This window comes from Rana temporaria, chromosome 3 (assembly GCF_905171775.1).
Source record: "Rana temporaria chromosome 3, aRanTem1.1, whole genome shotgun sequence".
Lineage (NCBI taxonomy): Eukaryota > Metazoa > Chordata > Amphibia > Anura > Ranidae > Rana > Rana temporaria.
The window spans coordinates 39,592,659-39,619,608 of record NC_053491.1 but is presented as its reverse complement, the minus strand read 5'-3'; the positions used below and the strand labels follow the sequence as shown (position 1 = coordinate 39,619,608).

At 46.5% G+C, this 26,950-nt stretch overlaps 1 protein-coding gene and 1 non-coding gene across 2 annotated transcripts in view; one reads left to right on the top strand and one right to left on the bottom strand.

The window, feature by feature from the left end:
* Positions 1-1,936: 1,936 nt before the first annotated feature.
* TRNAR-ACG lies at positions 1,937-2,009 on the bottom strand. The gene has a single exon. It is a non-coding gene; the product is annotated as a tRNA-Arg (tRNA).
* Positions 2,010-14,014: 12,005 nt separating this feature from the next.
* FANCI (FA complementation group I) overlaps positions 14,015-26,950 on the top strand; it is a 100,385-nt gene continuing 87,449 nt past the window's right edge. The window contains exons 1-6 of the mRNA XM_040342411.1: positions 14,015-14,144; positions 14,247-14,348; positions 19,578-19,650; positions 23,165-23,295; positions 25,216-25,369; positions 26,862-26,919. Of these exons, the coding sequence (XP_040198345.1) occupies positions 14,265-14,348; positions 19,578-19,650; positions 23,165-23,295; positions 25,216-25,369; positions 26,862-26,919 (500 nt within the window). The 5' untranslated portion in view covers positions 14,015-14,144; positions 14,247-14,264. The remainder of the gene's footprint in view (positions 14,145-14,246; positions 14,349-19,577; positions 19,651-23,164; positions 23,296-25,215; positions 25,370-26,861; positions 26,920-26,950) is intronic.

Below are 26,950 nucleotides of genomic sequence, written 5' to 3'. Positions count from 1 at the left end.
GTGACGTCATCACATCGCGCCCGGGTCCTCCGACGGTCATAGAGATGACTGGTGACCATCTGGTCACCAGTCATCTCTATGCTTCCTGCGAGCGCCGGACGATTCGTTCTCCGGGCCCCCGATGGCACGGGAGAGCCCGGAGAAGCACCGGATGGCGGCGGGAGGGGGGGGATGTCCCCTCCCGCCGCCTGTAAGAACGATCTAGCGGCGGAACCGCCGCTATGATCGTTCTTACGTTGTGCAGAATCGCCGGCAGTTTAGAAGGATATCTGAATGATGCCTCTAGCTGCAGGCATCATTCAGATATCCACCCGGAAAGCCCAGGACGTCATATGACGTCCACTCTGAACGGCAGAAGTTCTTTGTGGACGTCATTTTACTATGGGCCGGTAGGGAAGTGGTTAAGTCAAGGCCTGGATACTTTCCTAAATCTACATTATATAACTGGGTAGTGACATTTATAGGTAAACTTGATCCGGGAAATATCCGATTGCCTCTCGGGTGATCAGGAAGGAATTTCTTTCCCCTGCTGTGGCAAATTGGATCATGCTCTGCTGTTTTTTTTTTGCCTTCCTCAACTGTGGGTGTGGAGTTGGGTATATGAGATTGTACGATATTATTATTATTTTATTTCTTATGGTTGGACTTGTGTCTTTTTTCAACCTGACTAACTATGTAACTATAACCGGAGTATTATCAAACTATTATATGCAGAGCATTGTACCCAAAGCATTATAACTAGGGTTGTCCCGATACCACTTTTTTAGGACTGAGTACAAGTACCGATACTTTTTTTCAAGTACTCGCTGATACCGAATAACGATACTTTTTTTTAAATGTGTCCCCAAATGCAGCCATGTCCCCCCACAGATGAAGCCATGTCCCCCCCCATATATGCAGCCATGTCCCCCCCATATCCAGCCATGTCCCCCACATATGCAGCCATGTCCCCCACATATGAAGCCATGTCCCACACATATGAAGCCATGTCCCCCACATATGAAGCCATGTCCCCCACATATGCAGCCGTGTCCCCCACATATGAAGCCATGTCCCCCCACATATGCAGCCATGTCCCCCCACATATGCAGCCATGTCCCCCCACATATGCAGCCATGTCTCCCACATATGCAGCCATGTCTCCCACATATGCAGCCATGTCCCCCCACATATGCAGCCATGTCCCCCCACATATGCAGCCATGTCCCCCCACATATGCAGCCATGTCTCCCCATACCTAGATGCCGCCACCTAGTTAATCAGCGTGCAGGGAACATTACAGCTTTCATTTGAATAACTGTCTGTTCCCCACCACGCCACGTATAGACACTCCCCCTGCTCGGGATTGGACGGGTGATCTGCACATTGATAGACAGATCACCCGTCCAATCCCGAGCAAGGGAGAGTGTCTATATGCGGCGCGGCAGGGAACAGACAGCTATTCAAATGAAAGCTGTAATGTTCCCCGCACGCTGATTAAATAGGCGGCGGGGGCGTTGCAGTATGCGGCGGCGACGGGGGGGTGGGGGTATGGGTAGGATCGGATCTGGCATCGTGGGGCATTTGCAGGAGTACAAGTACTCCCACAAATGCTCAGTATCGGTCCTGATACCGATACTGGTATCGGGACAGACCTAATTATAAATCAAGTATTATATTTGAAGTATTATAACTAAAGGATTATAATTATAACTAGAATACTAAAATATTTTCTTGTGAAAAAAAAAAAAGAATACTAAAATATAAATATTATAACCAAAATATTATAACTTCAGCATAATAAATGAGGAATTGTATCCAAAGCCTAATAATTGAAGTATTATATATAATGGAAGGCGCTGTGCTCTCTTTGTTTTGTATAGAAATTACTTTCCATGGAATGAAGAGAATTATAATAGAATAAATAGAATTGATCGCAGAATGAAAAGTTTTGGGACGAGCCAGCCAGGAGTCGAACCTAGAATCTTCTGATCCGTAGTCAGACGCGTTATCCATTGCGCCACTGGCCCTTCTCATACAAGGCACTGGTATTAACACTACTAGTAATATAGATATATCACACACAGTACAGTATACACGTCTCTGTATACCTATTTTTATTATACATGTAGTGAGTAGAGACGACGGGAGGCTTCCTATTACAGGACGGCCTGACCCACACACACAGCCTCCCCCGGTATGTCATGAAAATCTGCATCCCAAGCAGCTACTGAGCATGTGCCGATTTCAGACAATAGAAATCGAGCGCCGAGCTGCTGCCGACGAACACAGCTTAGTTACATTAACTCCTCACACGCCGATTGATCGGCTGCATCCAGGAGAGACAGCAGGGGGGGTCAGTCTGTATGTCACAAGGGAGGGGATCTATCCGTCTGTGTAGCCAGTGGTGGAGTGAGAGTACTTATAATATTTAAATCAAACTATTTTTTAAAAACTGTGGGGCAGATTCATCAAGAGATACGACGGCGGATCTCCTGATCCGCCGTCGTATCTGTGAGAGCCGACGGTCGGATCTGTGAGATCCCACGGTCGGATCTATGTGACTGATTCATAAGAATCAGTTCTGCATAGATCTCCCTTAGATCCGACTGGTGTAAGTGACTTACACCAGTCGAATCTTAGGCTGTAATCTCCCGCCGGCCGCTAGGTGCCGTCGCTTTTTTTTACACGTCGCATATGCAAATGAGGAGAACCGCCGATTTACGTCCGTACGCCCGCCCGTCGCTCTTTTTCAACGTCGTTTGCATTCGGCTTTTTCCGGCGGATAGCTACCCCTACTAATATGAGGGGTAGCTAATGTTGAGTATGGCCGACGTTCCCGCGCCGAGTTTTAAATTTGTTACGCAAGTACGTCGGGAATACGGATGGCCGTAAGTAACCTAGCCGCCGAAAACAATGACGTCCTAGCGACGTCATTTGGAGCATGCGCACTGGGCTTTTTTGCCGGCAGCGCATGCGCAGTTAAATCGGCGCGGGAACGCGCCTGATTTAAATTGTACACTCCCCCTAGCCGCGGAATTTGCATTCCGCCGGGGGGAGTTAGGATCCGACGGTGCAATTTGCGAGGTAAGTGCTTTATGAATCATGCACTAACCTCGCTAAATTGCACCGGCGGATCGTAAAACAGGTAGATCTGGCGGATCTAAAGATCCACTGATCTACATGAATCTGGCCCTCTGTGTGTACCTTTCCATAAAGATGTAGGGATACCCCTCATTTACCAAGTTACTGGCCCAGATTCACAAAGCACTTACGCCGACGTATAACAAGTTACGCCGACTTAAGTGCAAATGTGCGCCAGACCCACAAACATATGCGCCTAAAAACAGGCTACACCCTGCCGACGTATCTTGCTTACGCCGGCGTAGGGTGGGCGTACATTTAGGCTGGGAGCATGGTGCCGCTCCCATTGATTAGCCATTCAAACATGCAAATGAGGGAAATACGGCGATTCACGAACGTGCCCAGCACATGCTACGCGAGATGCGCGTAAGTTGTACGTCCGGCGTAAAGTTATTCCTCATAAAGGAGGTGCAACCCAGCAACAGACATGCTCAGGTCTGCACCAGGGAACACAAGCGGGCGTATTGTGCGTTGGACGTGTGTCTGGCTGGGCGTACGTTATGTTCACGGCGTACGCCGTGATCCGGCGTAGCTTAGGCAGTTGTGCCGGCAGGGGGGTGCGTCCACGTCACGGCGCAGTTTCGTCATACGTGCCTGTCTGGCGCTTGGCCCATCATTTGCATGGGGTCACGCCCACTTCCACGAGGTACGCCTTCGATACCCACGCCACACTGGCGCAGCGTTGGGAGCACTGGCTTGCTGGATGCAATGCTTGCCTCTCTGCGCTGCGTTGGCGTAGCGTAGTGTTTTCTCTAATGTAATGTGCGCCTTGCTTTCTGTGAATCTGGGCCACTGTCTTTCCATCACAGGCTCTCCCTGCAGATCCCCCTCCATCCCTTTCTGCCTTTATCTTTCCTCCCCTTTCTCTTTACCTCCTGATCGTCTACGGTTTGACATAAATTGAACGCAAGCCTATTCATTAAACCTTTGGGTGCAAGCGCCGCTGTAGGCGATAGCCATTTGCCACGCTCATTACCGCTTTCTTATAAGTGATATGTCAAATGTATTTCTGATGTACTGTTTATTCTGCCAATAAAAACATTTTCAACTCTAAAAAAACCCTGTGTTAGTGATCATTTCACTTTCATTGTTGTGTACAGTACTACATGGACCCTTTATTTAGCGTACAATATAGAATATTACATCTAGGGATAGGGGCGGGTACCATCATGCTTTGTATTAGGATATTGGAAAGGGGGTGTGCCAGGGGCTGCTCCAAATTTGCCCCGCGGTACTGTGAAAGTTGAGGACGATCTCGGTACCCAAGGATTAGGTCAAAGTAAGTATAAAACCCCCTTCGTGCCCAGGCAAAAATTTCAGCTTCCAGCACTGCGTCGCTTTAACTGACAATTGCGCGGTTGTGCGACGTGACTCCCAAACAAAATTGACGTCCTTTTTTTTCCCCACAAATAGAGCTTTCTTTTGGTGGTATTTGATCACCTCTGCGGTCTTTATTTTTTGCGGTAGAAACAAAAAAAAAGCGACAATTTTGAAAAAAAAACACAACGGGCCAGATTCAGATACATTTGCGGCGGCGTAACGTATCGCATTTACGTTACACCGCCGCAAGTTTTACGGGCAAAAGTGCTTGATTCACAAAGCACTTGCCTGTAAAGTTGCGGCGGCGTAGCGTAAATCCCTCCGGCGCAAGCCCGCCTAATTCAAATGATCCGGGTAGGGGGCGTGGACCATTTAAATTAGGCGCTTTCCCGCGCCGAACGTACTGCGCATGCTCCGTTTTGAAATTTCCCGCCGTGCTTTGCGCTAAATGACGTCGCACCGATGTCATTTTTTGAACGTCGACGTGAGTTACGTCCTTTCCTATTCACAGACGACTTGACGCGGGAACGACGGCCATACTTTAACATGGCAGGTCTATCTATACGCCACGAAATAGCAGCTTTAACTATACGCCGGGAAAAGCCGACTAGCGACGACGTAAGAGAATGCGAAGGCCGCGCGTACCTTCGTGATTCGCCGGAAAAAGCTAAATAGCATACCCAAAGTGGAAAACGACGCGAACTCCACCCAGCGGGCGCCGAAGTATTACACCTACGCCTGTCTGATCGAAGCCAAAAGCCGTCGTATCTTGGTTTGAGGATTCAAACTAAAGATACGGCGCGGCAAATTTGAAAGTACGCCGGAGTATCTACTGTACTTGTACTGTGAATCTGGCCCGATATTTTTTACTTTTTTCTATAATAAATATCCCATTTTTTTTCTCAGTTTAGGCCGATACGTATTCTTCCACGTATTTTTATAAAAAATAAATCGCAATAAGCGACTGGTTTGCGCAAAAGTTATAGCGCCTACAAAATAGGGGACAAAATTATGTTTTTTTCTTTTTTTACTAGTAATGGCAGCAATCTGCGATTTTTATTGGGACTGTGACATTACGGCAGACATATCGGACACTTTTGACACATTTTTGGGACCATTCACATTTAAACAGCGAACACTGCTATAAAAATGCACTGATTACTGTATAAATGTGACTGGCAGTGAAGGGGTTAACACTAGGGGGTGAGGAAGGGGTTAAATGTGTAAACTGGGAGTGTTTCTAACTGTGTGTGGGGGGGGGCAACTGACTGGGGGAGGTGACCGATGCCGCGTCCCTATGTACAAGGGACACAGATCGGTCTCTTCTCCCTGACAGGACGTGGATCTGTGTATTTACACACACACAGATCCACGTCCTTGTCTGTGTATCTGCCGATCGCGGGTGCCTGGCAGACATTGTGGCCGCCAGGCAGGCGCAACGGTACTTCAGTGATGACGCGGGAGCGCGCCCCCCAGTGGCCGGAGGACGTCCTCCCGGCAATTGAGAGCCACCTTGCGGCCGTCTTTTGACAATTGGCCGGATGCAAAGTGGTTAAAAAGGTAAAGATACCGTATTTATTGGGGTATAGCGCGCTCCCGCGTATAGCGCGCACCCCTAAAGTTGCAGCGGATTCCTGTGGAAAAAAAGTTTTTTTTGTACTTACAGTTTTGGTGTCTTGTGCGGCGTCCACGTCGGGTCCGGCGTCCGTCTGCGGCTTCGGGTGTCCTCTTCGTCAGGTCCGGCGTCCTTCTGCGGCGTCTTCGCCGCTTGTTTCCCGCTCCGAGTTTGAATACTGCGCCGACATATACAGAGCGCAGTACACTCGTGTATTGTCGGGCAGGCTCGGCAACTCTCACGCTGACGTCCTGTACGTCCAGGACGTGAGCGCGGAAGGAGCCGAGACTGCCCGACTATACCCGAGTGTACTGCGCTCGGTATATGTCGGTGCAGTATTCAAACTCGGCGCGGGAAAGCGGGTATCGGCGTATACCGCGCACCCACGATTTTGCCCTGATTTTCAGGGCAAAAAAGTGTGCGGTATACGCCGATAAATACGGTAATTAAAAACATTTTGTACAGCAGTACATAAATAGTTGTTGCGAAATTGACATAAATGGTTCACAAAGAATAGGTAAACCTCACAGGAATTGTGAGGAATGGAGATTATTATGTCTTGACGTATTCCTCTGCATGTTTTGTGGCTTTGGCCGCTTCTTCAGGAGGAATCAACCATAAAACATCTACAAAAGCAAATACAATCTCATAGGAACATGGTCAAAAATGTGTCTGAACATTAGAAAAACCAAATTTTATGCAATAAACTTAATAATGTTAGAGATTTATATAGTCGTGCATGGCTTACAAATGAAGGCCCAATGGAGCATCAGACAACACAAAAGAGAGGCACCCACCCATTACAGGTAAATCCCCCCCACGGCAGACACGGGAGGCAAATGGTGGTGCAGCAACTAAAAAAAATAAAAAAATTCAATGTTCTAGCAGTGGGTATAACTGGTGGTCTGTGGACAAGAATATACATAAAAAAACAACAAAAGAGGAAAAGGAGGGGGAAGGCAAAAAAGGGAAGAAGAGGGGGAGGGGAAGAGAGAGATGAAGGAAAGGTAAAAAAAAAAAAAAAAAAAAAAAAGGGTAAAAAAAAAAAAAAAAAATGAAGAAAAAAGGTGGGTAAAGTTGGGGGGGGGGGGGGGGGGGGGGGTAGACGGTGGGGGAAAGGAAAATAATGAGAGGAAGGAGGAAAAAAGAAAGGGGGGGAGAGAAAAAGGGGAAGGGAAGGAGAGAAGAAGAGATGAACAGAAAAGGATAAGTTGGGATGAATAACAGAGAAGAAAAAGAAAGAATCACAAGGTAAATATATAAATACGCATATAGAAAAAAGACATACCGTATATATTCGAGTATAAGCCGAGTTTTCAGCACATTTTTTGTGCTGAAAATGCCCCCCCCCCGGCTTATACGCGAGTCTGTGTCTATCTTCAACTTTGTGTGCCTGATCCTGGCCAGCCAAAGGTCCCCTGGACCCCAAACTTGGCACACATGTAGCCCCACTCTTCCTCTACAAGTGTGCAAAGTTTGTTGTCCGGAGGACCACCGTTTTTTTTTTTTTTTCAAACCCGGGCACCCCTTCCATAGACTCCCATGTTAAACGTCAGTCTAGTCACACAGCGCCGGAGATCAGGTAGGGAGATTGGGCACAGTGAGGCATGGACACAGTAGGGCACACAGATGGACACCCTAGGCTTATACTCGAGTCAATACGTTTTCCCATTTTTTGGTGGTAAAATTAGGTGCCTCGGCTTATATTCGGGTCGGCTTATACTCGAGTATATATGGTACATCTGTCCACTAATCAGATAACCAAACCCCCCTAATTAATCACATACGTGAACGTGGAACACCCAGGGGATCAGAGGCAAAGAACCAGAAGCAATGGTGTCCAAGGGCACAGGGTAAGCTTGATTGCCTAGTGAGATAATGTTCAAGGGTCAGTCGCAACCAGTGACAGATCCCCTGCAACTAAAGAGGATGAAAAAGTTGTGCACTGAGAATATATACATATATGGACCGAATATATGAATACAATTTCTGTGTCCTACGGTGGTCGGGCAAATTCTACCCCGATGCAGGTCCCCCTGAAAATGATGCATTGGCCCCAAAAAAATGTGTGTGGCCCCTGGGGGTCCTCCAGTTTCCCTGTACCAAGTTTGGTGTCCCTGGGCAACGTGGTTTGGCTACCAAGGGGGCCCTATATTTAGGCTAGCTTGGCCCACTATGTTAATCTAACGCACAGTCGGGAACTTTGAGGGGCCACAGCTTGGACCCCAAACATGTCCAGGGGCTCGAGCTGTGGGGGCCCGGACTCTTTCAGGGCCTGAGCTGTGACCTCTCAAAGTTTCCAACCATTACTGCGCCATAGATTAACATAGTGGGCCAAGCTAGCCTGAATTTAGGGCCCTGTGGTAGCCGAACCATGGTGTGCAGGGACACCAAAATTGGAACAGGGATACTAGAGGACCCCCAGGGGCCATGACTATTTTTTGGGGGCCAATGCTTCATTTTCAGGGGGACCTGTATGGGGGTAGAATTTGCCTGGCCACTGCAGGACACAGGCATTGAACTCTTCTTATTTTGTGATCATGCAATAAATTACCTATTTGGATGCTACTTTTTGTCAATCCATGGTGTGCTGGCAAATATCTATATTTGACTTGAACCAGTATCCAGCTGGTTGTTGCTGCAGTACCCAAACTTTGAGAGCTTATCCAGGAAAGTGTGTGATTAGAATATGAAGTATTACAGGCATTGAGGAGCCCCGCTCTGCAGGTACTGTTAAATAGTTAAGAGTCCAGAGATTCCTGGAGTACTCAGCACTTCCTGCGCCGTGATACTGCCCGAGGGCCACACACTCCCAAGTGGCCCATGAAAAAGTTGACCAGAACAATTCGGGCTAGTGACCCCAAAATTTTAGGGATAAAGGAGGTCCTCCCCTAATGCTGAGCCAAATTTGGACCACAGGACATGTCCAGGGCCCAAGCTGTGCCCACTCTTAGCTTCCCATACTGCACCAAAAACCCTGACGTGCTAGGTACAGGGATACTAGAGGCCCCCAGAGGTAGACCTCCCCTATCTCTTTGCCAAATTTGGGACCCCAGACATTTGGGTAAAGTATTGCATGACCGAGTAATTGCCAATTAAGGCTGGGTTCACACTAGTGCGAATTGGATGAGGTTTTCCCTGCATCCAATTCGCATGTCAGGAGATCGTGACCGGCTCTCTATGTGCGTCTTTTGTTGTTTCAGCCCAAAATTTGGACCTGAAATGGTGAACGGGACTCACTGGACTCCCTGCTGTGAGCGGCTCCAGTGTGCAGGGTGTACCCAGCCTAAAGCTACTTTCACACTGGAGGAGCTTTGCAGGCGCTATAGTGCTAAAAAATAGCGCCTGCAATGCGCCTAGAAAGAGCCTCTTCTTCCCTTGGGCTTTCACACTGGAGTGGTGCGCTGGCAGGACGGTAAAAAAAAAAAAAAAAAAGTCCTACTAGCCACATCTTTGAGGCTCTGTAGGAGCGGTGAATACACCTCTCCTAAAGCGCTCCTGCCCATTGAAATCAATGGGCAGGGCTATTGAAAAAAGAAAAAAAAAAAGCTTTTCAGTCATTAGTGGCGGTCAAAAGTCACAAAAATGACAGTAAAGCGCCGCTAGAAATAGCAACACTTTACCGCCGACGCCCCCAGTGTGAAAGTAGCACGGTGATGGATAACAAACAATACTATGCTCATAAAGGGGGGTAAAAGCTTCAAAAAGGTCAAAAACAAACTGAAAGACAAAAGTTAAGGAAATAAGCAACAAGACAAAAGTATGAGCAACAATAGGCACTGACCATTTTATTGAAGTTACATAGTTAGTCAGGTTGAAAAAAAAGACACAAGTCCATCAAGTTCAACCATAAGAAATAAAATAATAATAATAATATCATACAATCACATATACCAAATTCTATACCCACAGTTGATCCAAAGGAAGGCAAAAAAAAACAAAAAACAAACAGCAGAGCATGATCCAATTTGCTACAGCAGGGGAAAAAATTCCCTCCTGATCCCCCGAGAGGCAATCGGATTTTCCCCGGATCAACTTTACCTATAAATGTTAGTACTCAGTTATATTATGTTGATTTAGGAAAGTATCCAGACCTTTCTTAACCACATCCATACCGCGTCATTGTAAAATGATGGCGGCAGGAACCCCTCCTCGATCCGGGGGAACGTCATATGATGTCCTGTATTCCCGGCGATCTAGGTCGCGCGCGCCGGCGCCGGGTGCCCGCGATTGTCGGTAATCACGGCAGGAGTGTGGATCTGTCAGCGGTGAGGAGACCAATGTGTGTTCCCAGTACAGAGGAACACACATCGGTCTCCTCCCCTTGAGAGTCCCCTCCTCCCTACAGTTATAACACATCTTAGGGAACATATTAACCCCTTCAACGCCCCCTAGTGGTTAACCCCTTCCCTGCCAGTCACATTTATACAGTAATCAATGCATATTTATAGCATTAATCGCTGTATAAATGTTAATGGTCCCAAAAACGTGTCAAAAGTGTCCGATGTGTTCGCCGCAATGTCACGGTGACAGAAAAAAAAAAAAATAATAATAAAAAATAAAAATAAATCGCTGCCAATACTAGTAAAAAAATTAACAAAATAAAAATGCCATAAATCTATCACCTATTTTGTAGACGCTATAACTTTTGCGCAAACCAATCAATATATGATTATTGCGATTTTTTTTTAACCAAAAATATGTAGAAGAATACGTATCGGCCTAAACTGAGGAAAAAAAATGTTTTTTTTTAAAAAAAATTGTGATATTTATTAAATAAAAAAGTTTTTTTTTTTTAAATTGTCGCTCTTCTTTTGTTTATAGTGTAAAAAATAAAAACCGCAGAGATGATCAAATACCACCAAAAGAAAGCTCTATTTGTGGGAACAAAAAGATAAAAATTGTTTGGGTACAGTGTAGCATGACCGCGCAATTGTCATTCAAAGTGCGACAGTGCTGAAAGCTGAAAATTGGCTTGGGCAGGAAGGTGCGTAAGTGCCCGGTATGGAAGTGGTTAAAGCAATCTACTGAGCTGGCCAGAACCACCTCTGGAGGGAGTCTGTTCCACATTTTCACAGCTCTTACTGTGAAGAAACCTTTCCCTATTTGGAGGTGAAATCTCTTTTCCTCTAGATGTAAAGAGTGCCCCCTTGTCCTCAGTGTTGACCGTAAAGTGAATAACTCAACACCAAGATCACTATATAGACCCCTTATATATTTATACATGTTGATTATATCCCCCCCTAATTCTCCTCTTCTCAAGAGAGAATAAATTCAGTTCCTCTAATCCTTCCTCATAGCTGAGCTCCTCCATGCCTCTTATCAGTTTGGTTGCTCTTCTCTGCACTTTCTCCAGTTCTCCGATATCCTTCTTGAGAACTGGAGCCCAAAACTGGACTGCATATTCCAGATGAGGTCTTACTAATGATTTGTACAGGGGCAAAATTATATCTCTGTCTCTGGAGTCCATACCTCTCTTAACCACTTAAGACCCGGACCTCTATGCAGGTAAAGGACCTGGCCAGTTTTTGCGATTCATGAACTGCGTTGCTTTAACAGACAATTGCGCGGTCGTGCAAAGTGGTTCCCAAACAAAATTGGCGTCCTTTTTTTTCCACAAATAGAGATTTCTTTTGGTGGTATTTGATCACCTCTACGGTTTTTACTTTTTGCGCTATAAACAAAAATAGAGCGACAATTTTGAAAAAAAATATATTTTTTACTTTTTGCTATAATAAATATCCCCAAAAAAGATATATAAAAAAAAAATCATTTTTTTTTCTCAGTTTAGGCCGATACATATTCTTCTACCTATTTTATTTTTTTACCAAAAAAAAAAAAAAAAAAAAAAAAAAAAAAAAAAAAAAAATCGCAATAAGCGTTCATCGATTGGTTTGCGCAAAATTTATAACGTTTACAAAATAGGGGATAGTTTTATTGCATTTTTATTATTATTTTTTTTTTTACTACTAACGGCGGTGATCAGCGTTTTTTTTTTTCGTGACCGCGACATTATGGCGGACACTTCGGACAATTTTGACACATTTTTGGGACCATTGTCATTTTCACAGCAAAAAATGCTATAAAAATGCATTGTTTACTGTGAAAATGACAATTGCAGTTTGGGAGTTAACCACTATGGGGCGCTGAAGGGGTTAAGTGTGACCTTATATGTGTTTCTAACTGTAGGGGGCGGGGCTGGATGTGTGACGTTGTTGATCGTGTTCCCCTATAAAACACACAATCAATGACACTGCCACAACGAAGAACAGGGAAGGTGTGTTTACACACACACACACACACACACCTCTCCCCGTTCTTCCGCTCCGGAGGACCGATCGCGGGACACCGGCGGCGATCAGGTCCGCGGAGCTTCGGACCGGGTCACGTGCACGTGCCGGCGGCGCGACCCCACAAGAATACAAGAAAGCAAAGTCCTTTCTTGTATTAACCACTTAAAGTGGAGTTCCACCCAAAACCCTCTTTTTAGAGGGTTCCAACTCCAACTTCCTCCCGGGCCGCCACGGCCCTCTCCGCAATCATCTGGGACACGTCACAGGTGATTGCTCTGCCAGTCACGGTGTGCAGTGCGGCTCACGCACTGCGCATGCGCGGGCCGCACTGCACACAGTGACTGGCGGAGCAATCACCTGGGACCTGTGAAGCCACATGCGGGCGCCCAGTGTGACAATGCCAGTGCCGCGGAGAGGAGCGGGGCTTCGTTCCCCCTCATCGCTGGATCTTGGGACAGGAAAGTGTACGATTATTAAAAGTCAGCAGCTGCAGTATTTGTAGCTGCTGACTTTTAATATTTTTTTTTTTTTTAGGTGGAACTCCCCTTTAATCACAATGTTTACCAAAAAAAGTTGGGCCATGCTGGGAAACCCACATCCAATTCACAATAGAAATATTCATTGAAATATAATAATAAGTACGCTGAGGAGTGAGGAAACCTACTTACCCCAAACCACCAATAATTAGGAATTACTCCCCCCCCCACACTGGCTACACAGATCACCACCCCCCCAGACTGACACCCCCCACAACAAACTACTGACACCTCAGACTGACCCCGTCCAACTGAAACACCAGACTGAGCCCCCGCCACTAATACACGTAACCCCCAACTGATGACAATGGTAACTGCTACCGGCTCCCCCCCCCCCTCTATGGCAGTTGGGGGGTTAAGTTTGTGTCCCCCCCACAATAGTACTAATGCAGGCCGTGAAATTCAGCATCTACTTTTAATAATACAGGCCATGAAAATCTGTATCCCCTCTAATAATACAGCATCCAGACCCCCCCCAAACTACTGACCCCCACTCCCCACAAACTAAGCATTGACCTCCCACTACAAGATCCTCACCTCCCAACAACTGCCCCCCTCACTCACAAATCTTTGCCCCACAAACTAAATACTGACCCCCCACTTCCCACCAAGAGAGCCACACCTCTGATAGTCTGGATGTCAGGTGACGATCTGACTCCCTCATGACATGCAGACTGCCCCCCCCCCGTGACATACAGGCTGACCCCCCCCCCCGTGACATACAGACTGACCCCCATATGACATGCAGGCTGACCCCTCCCCCCATGCAGACTGACCCCCGTGACATACAGACTGACCCCCCTCCCCCGTGACATGCAGACTGCCCCCCCGTGACATACAGACTGACCCCCCCCCGTGACATACAGACTGACCCCCCCTATGACATACAGGCTGACCCCCCCCCGTGACATACAGACTGACCCCCCTCCCATGTGACATACAGACTGACCCCCCCTATGACATACAGGCTGACCCCCCCCCGTGACATACAGACTGACCCTCCCATGTGACATACAGGCTGTGTGTAGCCTATACAGCTTGTCGTCACACCCAGCCTGTGTCCCCCTCTGTCACCCAGAAGGAGTCAGGTCCAGGTTCGGTCTCTCTGTCTCTCCTGGAAGCAGCCGATCACTCGGCATTTCAGGAGTTTGAGAATGTTATGTAACTCTGCTGTATTCGTCGGCAGTAGCCGCTACACCGGAAGTGACGTCAGGCGCGGGAGATTCGGGGGTCAGCACTGGATAGTGGAGCGCTGAGGTGAGGAAGAAGAGTGCAATATACTAATATATAGTCCTAGTGTCAGTGTATGTACAGTAACAGTATACACATAGATGTCCACCCATTGTATTGTATTGTCAGGGGTCCCCACCACACACCATGGAGGAGAAGATCCTGTCCCTGGCGGCTGAGAAGAAATCCGACGGACTTCACAAGTATCTGCAGAGCGTCAGAGATACCGAGGTATAAAAATCTCCTTCTCACCTACCTTTACTACTTACCTCTACTACTTACCGGCGCTACCAGCCTCTACTACTTACCTTTACTACCTACCTCTACTACCTACCTCTACTACTGACCTCCTTTACTACCAACCTCTACTACTTACCTTTACTACCAGCCTCTACTACTTACCGGCGCTACCAGCCTCTACTACTTACCTTTACTACCAGCCTCTACTACCAACCTCTACTACTTACCACCTTTACCAACCTCTACTACTTACCGGCGCTACCAACCTCTACTACTTACCTTTACTACCAGCCTCTACTACTTACCGGCGCTACCAGCCTCTACTACTTACCACCTTTACTACCCACCTCCTTTACCAACCTCTACTACTTACCTTTACTACCAACCTCTACTACATACCTTTACTACCTACCTCCTTTACCAACCTCTACTACTTACCTTTACTACCAACCTCTACTACTTACCTTTACTACCAACCTCTACTACTTACCTTTACTACCAACCTCTACTACTTACCTTTACTACCAACCTCTACTACTTACCTTTACTACCTACCTCCTTTACCAGCCTCTACTACTTACCTTTACTACCAACCTCTACTACTTACCTTTACTACCTACCTCCTTTACCAGCCTCTACTACTTACCGGCGCTACCAGCCTCTACTACTTACCTTTACTACCAGCCTCTACTACTTACCTTTACTACCTGCCTCTACTACTTACCTTTACTACCAGCCTCTACTACTTACCTTTACTACCTGCCTCTACTACTTACCTTTACTACCTGCCTCTACTACCTATCTCCTTTACCAACCTCTACTACTTACCTTTACTACCTACTTTACCAACCTCTAATACTTACCTTTACCACCTACACTACTTACCTCTACTGCTTACCTTTACTACCAGCCTTTACTACTTACCTCCTTTACCAGCCTCTACTACCAGCCTCTACTACTTACCTTTACTACCAGCCTCTACTACTTACCTTTACTACCAGCCTCTACTACTTACCTTTACTACCTACTTTACCAACCTCTACTACTTACCTTTACTACCTACCTTTACTACCTACCTCTACTACTTACCACCTCTACCAGCCTCTACTACCTCTACCAGCCTCTACTACTTACCTTTACTACCTACCTCCTTTACTACCAACCTCTACTACTTACTTACCTCCTTTACTACCAACCTCTACTACCTACCTCCTTTACCAACCTCTACTACTTTCCTCCTTTACCAACCTCTACTACTTACCACCTTTACTACCAACCTCTACTACTTACCACCTTCTACTACTTACCACCTTTACTACCAACCTCTACTACTTACCTCCTTTACCAACCTTCTACTATTTACCTGTACTACCTCCCTGTACCGCTGTCCTCGCTGTACCCCCCTCCCTGTCCCGCTGCCCTCCCCCCTCCCCCCTCCCTGTCCCGCTGCCCTCCCCCCTCCCTGTCCCGCTGTCCTCCCCCCTCCCTGTCCCGCTGTCCTCCCCCCTGACCTTGGCCAGTGCAGATTTAAACCCAATTTCTCACAGTCCAGTGACTGCTGGATACAAAAACCCTTTACCATCCCCCTATACCATCAGAGCCCAGGTCAGGGCTTCTCTACTACCTAGGGAGGAGAAGGACCTACCTGGTGCTCCCTCTCCACATTCCTCTCACAAATGATCCTCTCTAGGCAGGCTGTTGTGATAACCCTCAGCTAGCCACGCCCCCGCTCGCTAGTATTGACCAATCGGAGGAGGTAGGGGGAGGATCATCTGGTGTCAGTGGCAAAAGTCCTGATGTCCGTGACGGAGTCTGATTTTTGTGATTTTTGCCCGGGACAGGCTCAGACGGGACATTGGTCTGATTTCCGGGAATGTCCCGTGCAAATTGGGACTGTTGGCAAGTATGTACTACTATCCTTCTCACCTGTACTACTAGGGGGAAGTCTAAGGCCTCATTCACATACACCTATATACAGTATATCGTGCACCCACAAGGGGGCAGTGTTTACCTATTACCCATTGCCAGCGGCCTATCAAAATCAATGACAGGCTGAAATAAGCAACAACTATAAGCTGATCAGTCTCATTCACATGGGGCATGTTACAGCATACACCGGGGCTCGACAAACCCCGGGCGCCAGGTCGTAATTGCGAATAGAATTAGCGGCCTGGGGCGGCACAGCTGGGGTACCCTGTCTCTGTACGCACTTGCGATCGCGTCGGGCCGCGCCGGCCGGTAATTGAGGCCGCGGCTTTGCGGCCTTCTGCAGTCATATGGTTCCTTCTGGAATCTGGCGCCTTCTTGTGGTGGCAGTTGGTATGACAAGACAACCAGCAATGCTAATGAAGCTTCCCTGCCGGTTTCCATCTCCTTCCCTTTACCTAGAAGTTAGAACCCCCACACATTATATATATTTTTTTATTCTAACACCCTAGAGAATAAAATGGCGGTCGCTGCAATACTTTCTGTCCCACTGTATTTGCGCAGCGGTCTTAGAAGCGCACTTTTTTGGGAAAAAATACACTTTTTTTAAATAAAAAAATAAGACACCAGTAAAGTTAGCCCAATTTATTTTATATTGTAAAGATAAGATACGCTGAGTAGAATGATACGCAACATATCACGCTTCGGAATAGCGTCTGCTCGTGGAATGGCGACAAACTTTTACCTTTTAACCTCTTTACCACCGGGCTTTTTTTTCAGATTCGGTGTTTACGGTGTTTTTTTACGGTGTTTTTTTGCTAGAAAATTACCTAAAAACCCCCAAACATTATATATATTTTTTTCTAACACCCTAGAGAATAAAATGGCGGTCATTGCAATACTTTTTGTCACACCGTATTTGCGCAGCGGTCTTACAAGCGCACTTTTTTTGGAAAAAAATCACTTTTTTGAATTAAAAAATAAGACCACAATAAATTTTGCCCAATTTTTTTATATATTGTGAAAGATAATGTTACGCCGAGTAAAATGATACCCAACATGTCACGCTTAAAAATTGCGCCCGCTCGTGGCATGACGTCAAACTTTTACCCTTAAAAATCTCGATAGGCGACGTTTAAAAAATTCTACAGGTTGCATTTTTTGAGTTACAGAGGAGGTCTATTGCTAGAATTATTGCTCTCGCTCTAACGATCGCGGCGATACCTCACTTGTGTGGTTTGAACACCGTTTTCATATGCAGGCGCTACTCGCGTATGCGTTCGCTTCTGTGCGCAAGCTCGTCGGGACGGGGCGCTTTAAAAAATTTTTTTTTTGTTTTCTTATTTATTTAGTTTATAATTTTTTACACTGAAATAAAAAAAAATAAAAAAATTAATCACTTTTATTCCTATTATAAGGAATGTAAACAGCCCTTGTAATAGAAAAAAGCATGACAGGTCCTCTTAAATATGAGATCTGGGGTCAAAAAGACCTCAGATCTCATAATTAGACTAAAATGCAAGAAAAAAAAAAATTGAAACTGTCATTTTTTAAAATGACAAAAAAAATATGTTTCTTTAAGACGCTGGGCGGGACTGACGTTTTGACTTGACTTCCGCCCAGCGGAGCTATGGGGACGGGCGAAGGAGATTTTTCCTTCAGTCTCGTCCCCGCTCAGCTGCCGAACAGTCGCGATTTCCTCCGCCGCTACCGACGGCTCCGGTAAGGGCGCGGGTGAGCGACGGAAGGGGGGGGGGCCCTCTCCCGCCACCGATAACGGCGATCTTGCGGCGAATTCGCCGCGGAGACCGCTGTTATCGTGTACAGGACCGCCCACTGAAGAGATGGATATCTTGGTTGTGGCAGCAGCTGCTGCCGCTACCGAGATATCCATCTTTAACCACTTGCTTACTGGGCACATAAACCCCTTTCGTTCCCAGGCGAAATTTCAGCTTACGGCACTGCGTCGCTTTAACTGACATTTGCGCGGTCGTGCGACGTGGCTCCCAAACAAAATTGGCGTCCTTTTTTCCCCACAAATAGAGCTTTATTTTGGTGGTATTTGATCACCTCTGCGGTTTTTATTTTTTGCGCTATAAACAAAAAAAGAGCGACAATTTAAAAAAAATATATTTTTTTTTTACGTGCTGCTATAATAAATATCCCAGTTTTTTTTTTTTTAATTTTTTTTTTTTTCTCAGTTTTTTTTTATTATTTTTTTTTTTACTAGTAATGGCGATGATCTGCGATTTTTTTTGGGGCTTGCGATATTGCGACGGACGAATCGGACACTTTTGACACAAATTTGGCGCCATTCACATTTATACAGCGATCAGTGCTATAAAAATGCACTAATTACTGTATAAATGTGACTGGCTGTAAATGCGATGCGCCGGGACACTGTTTACCCGCTGCGCGCCCCCCAGTGGCGCGCGCGGGTAATGCTATTAAATGACGTCCAAAGACGTCCTGTTGGCACTTGAGAGCCGCGCTGTTGACGTCTTTTGTCAATAGCGCGGGTCTCAAGTGGTTAAAAAGAGGACGTCTTTTTGACTATGGGGCGGTGGTCAAGAGGTTAAAATCTCCATAGGCGACGTTTAAAAAAAATTCCTACAGGTTGCGTGTTTTGAGTTAGAGGAGGTCTAGGGCTAGAATTATTGCTCTCGCTCTAACGATCGCGGCGATACCTCACATGTGTGGTTTGAACACCACTTTTATATGCGGGTGCTTCTCACGTATGCGTTTGCTTTAGCACGCGAGCTAGGCGAGACGGGAGCGCGTTCCTGGCTTCTAACTTTTTTAGCTGGCTCCTAGATTCCAAGCAAATTTGTCAAGCCCTGGCGTACACTCATGGGGATGCGCAGGTGTCATGTGCATTCCATGAGCAGGCAGTCCCATGCATTTCATCAGATTGTTAGTACAGCGGCTCCGGACTGAGCTGATAGTGTGTAATAGGCTAAAGTCCCGCTGTCTTCAATCACGGCAGAACCGATGGGGGCGGGGGAGTGCATCTGATCCAGGAAGAAAGCCGCGATGTACATGTACGTTGCAATGCCAGCACGAGTCGCCCGTCCCCAGTTTCTGTACACATTCGTCTAAAGGTTATTACTTGTATCCCTAATTCTGGATCTCCAAGTTCCATACATCCATAGGAGGACCAGTATTATGTAGTCTAGATATGTGCTTGCAATTTCCCAGCCATTCCAATAATGCTTGCTTGGAAAGAATGCTGTTTTTTTTCACAATGGTTTATAATGGAGAAAGGTATATTCATAATACTGTTTCTTGTCTTAGCTTGTATCCATTATAACAAAGCACGCAATTAAGGGGAAAGAGTCTGGAGCACTACTGCGCAGTATTTTCAAAGGTAAGTACATATGTAGAAAAACCACAACACTGCATGTTCACACAGAATGCTGTATTGACATACATGGGATATATTTTCAAAGTGTATTTCAAACTTGCATGTTATGGATGGAAGATTTTTGTGAGTTAAAGTGGTTGTAAACCTCAGACATGAAATCCGAACAAAGCATATGCCATTATACTGTGTACCTGTACCGCTGTCCTCCCGCTGACCTTCCCCCGTACCCCTGACCTTCCCCGTACCCCTGACCTTCCCCGTACCCCTGACCTTCCCCCGTACCCCTGACCTTCCCCCGTACCGCTGACCTTCCCCCGTACCGCTGACCTTCCCCTGTACCGCTGACCTTCCCCCGTACCGCTTTCCTCTTCCTGACTTCCCCCGTACCGCTTTCCTCTTCCTGACCTCCCCCGTACCGCTGTCCTCTTCCTGACCTCCCCCGTACCGCTTTCCTCTTCCTGACCTCCCCCGTACCGCTGTCCTCTTCCTGACCTCCCCCCGTACCGCTGTCCTCTTCCTGACCTCCCCCCGTACCGCTGTGCTCTTCCTGACCTCCCCCGTACCGCTGTGCTCTTCCTGACCTCCCCCGTACCGCTGTGCTCTTCCTGACCACCGCTGTGCTCTTCCTGACCTCCCCCGTACCGCTGTGCTCTTCCTGACCTCCTCCGTACCGCTGTGCTCTTCCTGACCTCCCCCGTACCCTTCCTGACCTCCCCCGTACCGATGTCCTCTTCCTGACTTCCCCCGTACCGCTGTCCTCTTCCTGACCTCCCCTGTACCGCTGTGCTCTTCCTGACCTCCCCCGTACCGCTGTGCTCTTCCTGACCTCCCCCGTACCGCTGTTCTCTTCCTGATTTCCCCCGTACCGCTGTCCTCTTCCTGACCTCCCCCGTACCGCTGTGCTCTTCCTGACCTCCCCCCGTACCGCTGTGCTCTTCCTGACCTCCCCCGTACCGCTGTGCTCTTCCTGACCTCCCCCGTACCGCTGTGCTCTTCCTGACCTCCCCCGTACCGCTGTGCTCTTCCTGACCTCCCCCGTACCGCTGTGCTCTTCCTGACCTCCCCCGTACCGCTGTGCTCTTCCTGACCTCCCCCGTACCGCTGTGCTCTTCCTGACCTCCCCCGTACCGCTGTGCTCTTCCTGACCTCCCCCGTACCGCTGTGCTCTTCCTGACCTCCCCCGTACCGCTGTGCTCTTCCTGACCTCCCCCGTACCGCTGTGCTCTTCCTGACCTCCCCCGTACCCTTCCTGACTTCCCCCGTACCGCTGTCCTCTTCCTGACTTCCCCCGTACCGCTGTCCTCTTCCTGACTTCCCCCGTACCGCTGTCCTCTTCCTGACTTCCCCCGTACCGCTGTCCTCTTCCTGATTTCCCCCGTACCGCTGTCCTCTTACTGATTTCCCCCGTACCGCAATATTAGCTGTGACTGCGCAAAGGCCCATCCAAACCCCCTCACCTGAATGTAAACACATGCTCATTTTTGCAGTGAGGTGGGCTGTACTAAGACATCATTTTAATGAACAAACAAATCCACCTTTTCAATCTTTGACAAAGCAGCGCACAACGTACAGATACAGTGGTACCTTGGATTACGAGCATCATTTGTTCCGGAAGAATGCTTGTAATCCAAAAGCACGTGTATATCAAAGCGAGTTTTCCCATAGGAAATAATGTAAACTCCGATAATCCGTTCCAGTGGCACTGCTAGTGTATGCAGTACCGCAGGGTTTGACAAATTTGCTTGGATTCTAGGAGCCAGCTAAAAAAGTTAGGAGCCAGATATGCGCCCCATCCCGCCGAGCTCGCGTGCGGAAGCGAACACATACGTGAGTAGCGCCGGCATATGAAAGCGGTGTTCAAACCACACATGTGATTGGTAGAGCGAGAGAAATAATTCTAGCCCTAGACCTCTTCTGTAACTCAAAACATGCAACCTGTAAAAAAATGTAAATGTCGCCTATGGAGATTTTAAAGGGTAAAAGTTTGTCGCCATTCCACGAGCGGACGCTATTTTGAGGCATGACGTGTTGGGTATCAATTTACTTGGCGTAACATTATCTTTCACAATATAAAAATAAATTGGGCTAACTTTACTGTTGTCTTATTTTTTCATTACAAAAAGTGTATTTTTTCAAAAAAAAGTGCGCTTGTAAGTTCGCTACGCAAGTACGGTGTGACAGAAAGTATTGCAACGACCGCCATTTTATTCTCTAGGGTGTTAGAATAAAAAATATATATAATGTTTGGGGGTTCTAATTAGAGGGATGGAGATGGCACTGAAAACACAGGGGAAGCTCCATTAGTCTTGTCATGCCAACGGCTACCACAAGATGGCGCCAGATCACAGAAGGAAGCATAGGCCTGCAGAAGGCAGCAAAGCCGCAGCCTCAATTACCGGCCGGCGCGGCCCGACGCAATTGCGCGGCAGGGGAGGTGGGGGCGCACAGATAAACAGGCCGGTAATTGATTGAGGACGCAGCTTTGCGGCCTTCTGCAGGCCTATGCTTCCCCAGGCGCCAGGTCGCTAATTCTAGTCGCAACTGCGACCTGGCGCCCGGATTTCGTTGAGCCCTGCAGTACCGCATGTAACTAGAGGTGGGGGGGGTGCCGGATACATTCGGAAATATTCAGAGAGCACTCGGAGCCACTTGGATGCACTCGGGAACGGAGTGTTTCCATGCAGCTCCGAGTGTCACCAGCGCTCCCGCCCAAATGCGGTACTGCACACCCCAGACTAAGCATGTGCAGAGTGCCTCCTAGGGCCCTGTCCAATCAAGAGATGGAATTGGGACAGTGGAAGAAGGGGAGGATCAGAGTAGACAGGATCAAACTGCCTTTTTACACAATGCAGAGGATTAACCCCTTAGGTTCCACAGTGAGTATAACAAGCATGCTTTACTGCTTATACAGACTGATATTACTCTTGTGGGTTTAGTAACACTTTAAAGTGGAGGTTCACTCTAAAAAAAAATTCTAACAATACATTGAGAAGACTGATTACACTGCGGATATGCTGTTTTTTTTTCAAAAAAAAATTCGTACATACCTCGTTTTCGCCGTTTCATCCCTCGGCTTCCGGGTATGATTCTTGCTGGACTGGGCGTTCCTAGTTGATTGACGTTCCTCCGAAAGGCGCATACTGCGCGTCACGACTTTCCGACAGAAGCCGAACGTCATTGCGCAGGCACCGTATAGAGTCGGCTCTATACGGCGCCTGCGCAGCGACGTTCGGCTTCTTTCGGAAAGTCGTGACGAGCAGTATGCGTCGGTCGGAGGAACGTCAATCAACTAGGAACGCCCAGACCCGCAAGAATCATACCCGGAAGCCGAGGGATGGAACGGAGATAACGAGGTATGTACGAAAAAAAAAAAAAAAAAACAGCATATCCGCAGTGTAATCAGTCTTCTCAATGTATTGTTAGAATTTTTTTTAGGGGGAACCTCCACTTTAATATTTTATTCTGTCTGCAGTCAATTATTTCCTGCAAGCACTAATTATTTTGTATATCCTGCCAGGGTCTCCATGTACAGAGGATGTTGCTGTTCGCCGGAGGTTAGCAGTCTATAAGCACTGCATAGACCTTGTTGAGTCTGGAGATCTCCAGAGAGAAGTGGCTTCTGAGATTGTGGGGCTGTTAATGCTAGAGGTGAGAAAAAATGGACATTCTTATTTTTACTGATATCTCCGTTATGGAGCCGGATGTAGTTCTGTTACCTAACCATTTATTCAAATGTCAAATAACCAAAGGGCTAATGCTGTGTCCTCTTCTTATACCTTTTTCTAGTTTTTTTTGTCCTTTTTTTATTTATTTAAATTTTTTTATGTATTGCATCACATTTTTCTGGTTAGTTCAATTTTTGCTTAGTTCTCTCTATACTTACCATAATCAAATTCATGATATTGCAAATAATTTGCATTTGAATTTCCTTTTGATCTACCCCTTCTCCTCACTTCCTGCAGGTTTATTTTGTAGAACAGTTCTACAAGTGTTGCAAAAAAGCAATCTATTGTTTCTATATACTAAAGTGAAACTACACTGCATCTGAGCACCACCAACCAAAAATGCTATTTAATTCATTTTTTTTTTTTCAATACGTTTTTATGAAAGTGGATGTAAACCCGAAATTTTTATTAATTTTTTTTTTTTTTTATGTCACAATGTATATTATAAGATTTCCTATCATTTGTGCCCAGTCTTGCCACACAGCAATTCTCTTTTATTGTTCAGTGAAATAAAACGGACTTAAAGTGGATGTAAACCCCCCAAAAAAAAATAAGATAAAATATAAGATTTCCTATCATCTGTGCCCAGTCTTGCCACACAGTTAATCCAGCGCTGAGCAATCATCTTTTATCGTTCAGTAAAATACAACAGACTTCCAGATGTGTAAAAGTAGGGCTGCTTTACAAAAGTGTAACTAAGCAACGGGAAACTAACGTAGCGGCGACGTAGCGAACGCGAAACAGCTTTGAGGATCGACGTAACTCCTCATTAGCATACCCCCAGCGGCGGTCGCGGTACTGCATCTTAAGATCCGGCAGTGTAAAACTATTACACATGTCGGATCTTCTGTCTATCTCTTGGAAACTGATTCTGTGGATCAGTTCCAAAGATAGAAACAGGGATACGACGGCGGAACAGCAGATCCGCCTGCGTATCTCTTTTGAGGATCTGGCCCTAAGTTTCCCTGTCTCGAGAAAGGCACTGATGAGGCTGCAATGATGGGTGGGCATGCTGGGATGTGTAGTTCCTGGGCTGACACAGGGGGATGGGAAAGTAACAGACGAAACTCACCTTTTTTCCCCCTGTCTGCAGTGTGCTGCTGGCTATGTGCAGGATTGCCCAGTGGAGAGGAGATCAGGGAGCTGCAGCAGGCATCATCCGGATGGGTTCTTCACACATGGCAGGAGTTCTGAGGCTCGCTGGATAGGGGGGGAGGAGCCAAGAGATGGGAGGACATTGGACCGCCTACTGACCATGGTCATTTAGCCATGGCTGGGTGCGGTGGGCTCCATTACATTGACAGGACCCCGGGCAGCTGCTGCTGGCCTGACTGCCCCCCCCCACGCACACGGGGCGGACCGCTTTCCTCGTTGGTACCTCATTGCCATGCTACAGAAAGCTGTTGGGACTCGGGAGACACAGTACTGGGTGTACCCCCCCTGCCCTTGGTTCCCGTACACCCAGGGGTACCACGGGATGAGAAACCCTAGTCTAGGGAATAACGTCACTTTATTTTTCTGTGTTGCATCCCCTCTGCTCCAGAATAAATGGACAGAAATCAAAATCGTAGCTAATATTAGAAGTTTTTATTTTATTTTATGTTTATGTTGTTGTCCAGCAATACTGTGCTAGCAGGTTTATTTTTAGGTATTGTGTCATTTACTTTATACCTAGCGCAGCAGATTTGTGTTTGTTCAAATATTAGGATATGCCAAGCATACTTACAATTAAAATAGTCATTTGAATATGGAATACTCCCCCTAATCCAGTATAAATGGTCACCCTGACAAAATGAATGCAAACTTTTTATTTATGTACCTTTTTTTTTTTTTTCTCGTTCAGGTTCATCACTTACCAGGAGCGTCCCTTCTTGATTTGGCAAACTTGTATGTTGAAGCGGTGAAAGCGGGAAGCCTGTCCAATGGGAAGTCTTTGGAACTGTTCCCTAATGTGCTTAAAGCTCTCTCATCAAAAGAATCTTTAGTTTATGGCAATGGTAACATAAACTTTTTCTATTAAACCATTTGAGTGCACTGAGCCTAGGCTAGCCATACATATTAAATTCCCTTGAATTTGCTAAAACAATGTAATGCGCGGGCCTTCGTTACAATTCATTGTATCCTATCAGGCAGGCAAATATGCGGCCTCTCAGTGGGTGGGCCTTGATGTCGAGCGGCCGCATATTTGCATACCAAAATGTAAAAAAAACCTGTACCAAGAGTGTGTTCCCTGCGTGCTGCCGACACCTAACGGATAATTATTTTCCGATCATGTGACCGATATGACAACCAATCACAGCGGTTACATTATCATAATCCTCGCCTCTCGGCATCAGAAACCGGCGTTAAGGGGTTAAGTAACTAAATGACATTTTCTTTTAAAAAATATTTATTGAGATTTTTTTTAAATAACATACAGCGCAGGATTTCAATTTACTGTATTTATTGGCGTATAACACTCACTTTTTTACCCTGAAAATAGAAGGTAAGCTGTGCCTGCGTGTTATACGCAGGGGGCTGTGGAAAGTTTTTTTCCTGAAAATTCCCTCTTAGGCTGCATTCACACCTGAGTGTAGGTCGTTCGGTCGCGCGTATTCATGCTTATTTGCGTGTTTGCATACAGCGTCGCCTGACGTTTTTGTACTTCGACGTTTTTTATTTTAGCCAATAGAAAAAATTATCATCTTTTCATCACTTGTTATGCTATGTTGGTAGATTTTTTTATCTTCTGCCTGGGTGAAATGTTCTATTGATTAAAGCGACAAAACGCCCGTAGCAAATGCTCGTTGTCGTGCTAGTCGCTTGAATCGAGCGTTTCCATTACTTTCTATGGGAAATAGAAACGCTCAAAAACGCCCAAACCGCCCGATTCGCGGTCCGGAACTTGTTTGAGCTTCAGGCGTTCGGCGTCAGGCGTTTTGTAGTGGAGATGTGAACCATCTCCATAGGGAATAATGTATTGTTTCCCCTCTAGCGTTTTTGAGCGTCGCGCTTCAGGCGACAAAACGCTCAGGTGTGAATGCAGCCTTAAAGTTAGGGTGCGTGTTATACGCCTGTGCGTGTTATATGCCGATTAAATACGGTAATTTTATTTCCTGGAGTTACCTGACACTTGTTATGTGTGCTTTTTTTTCTAAGGAAGCATGTGTTCACTTTTAATACCATTAATAAGGTGTGCATACTAGCAAAAAATCTATTATAATCCTGAAAATTTAGCCAAATACCGTATTTTTTTTCCCTCTCTCTCTGGGTGAATCTTAAGACGAGGGAAAAAATAAAATGACTGTCTGATACTAGAAGGGCCCCCTCTATAAAATTTCAGGGTAAAGGAGAAGTATATAAGTACAAATGGTGTTCTGGGTTGTGGACAATAGATGGATTTTAATAATTCAAGCACATATCCAGTGTTATGCAGAATATTAAAACCATTTTTTTTTTTTTTTTTTTGAATCCTGACTCACTTTTATGACACACTCTTTTCTTTTTAAGGCGAACTAACAGGAGAGGAGTGCAAGAAGCAGATTATCAATAGTCTCTGCTCTAGCAGGTACGGGTTTGTCCTTGTATGCATGTTACTA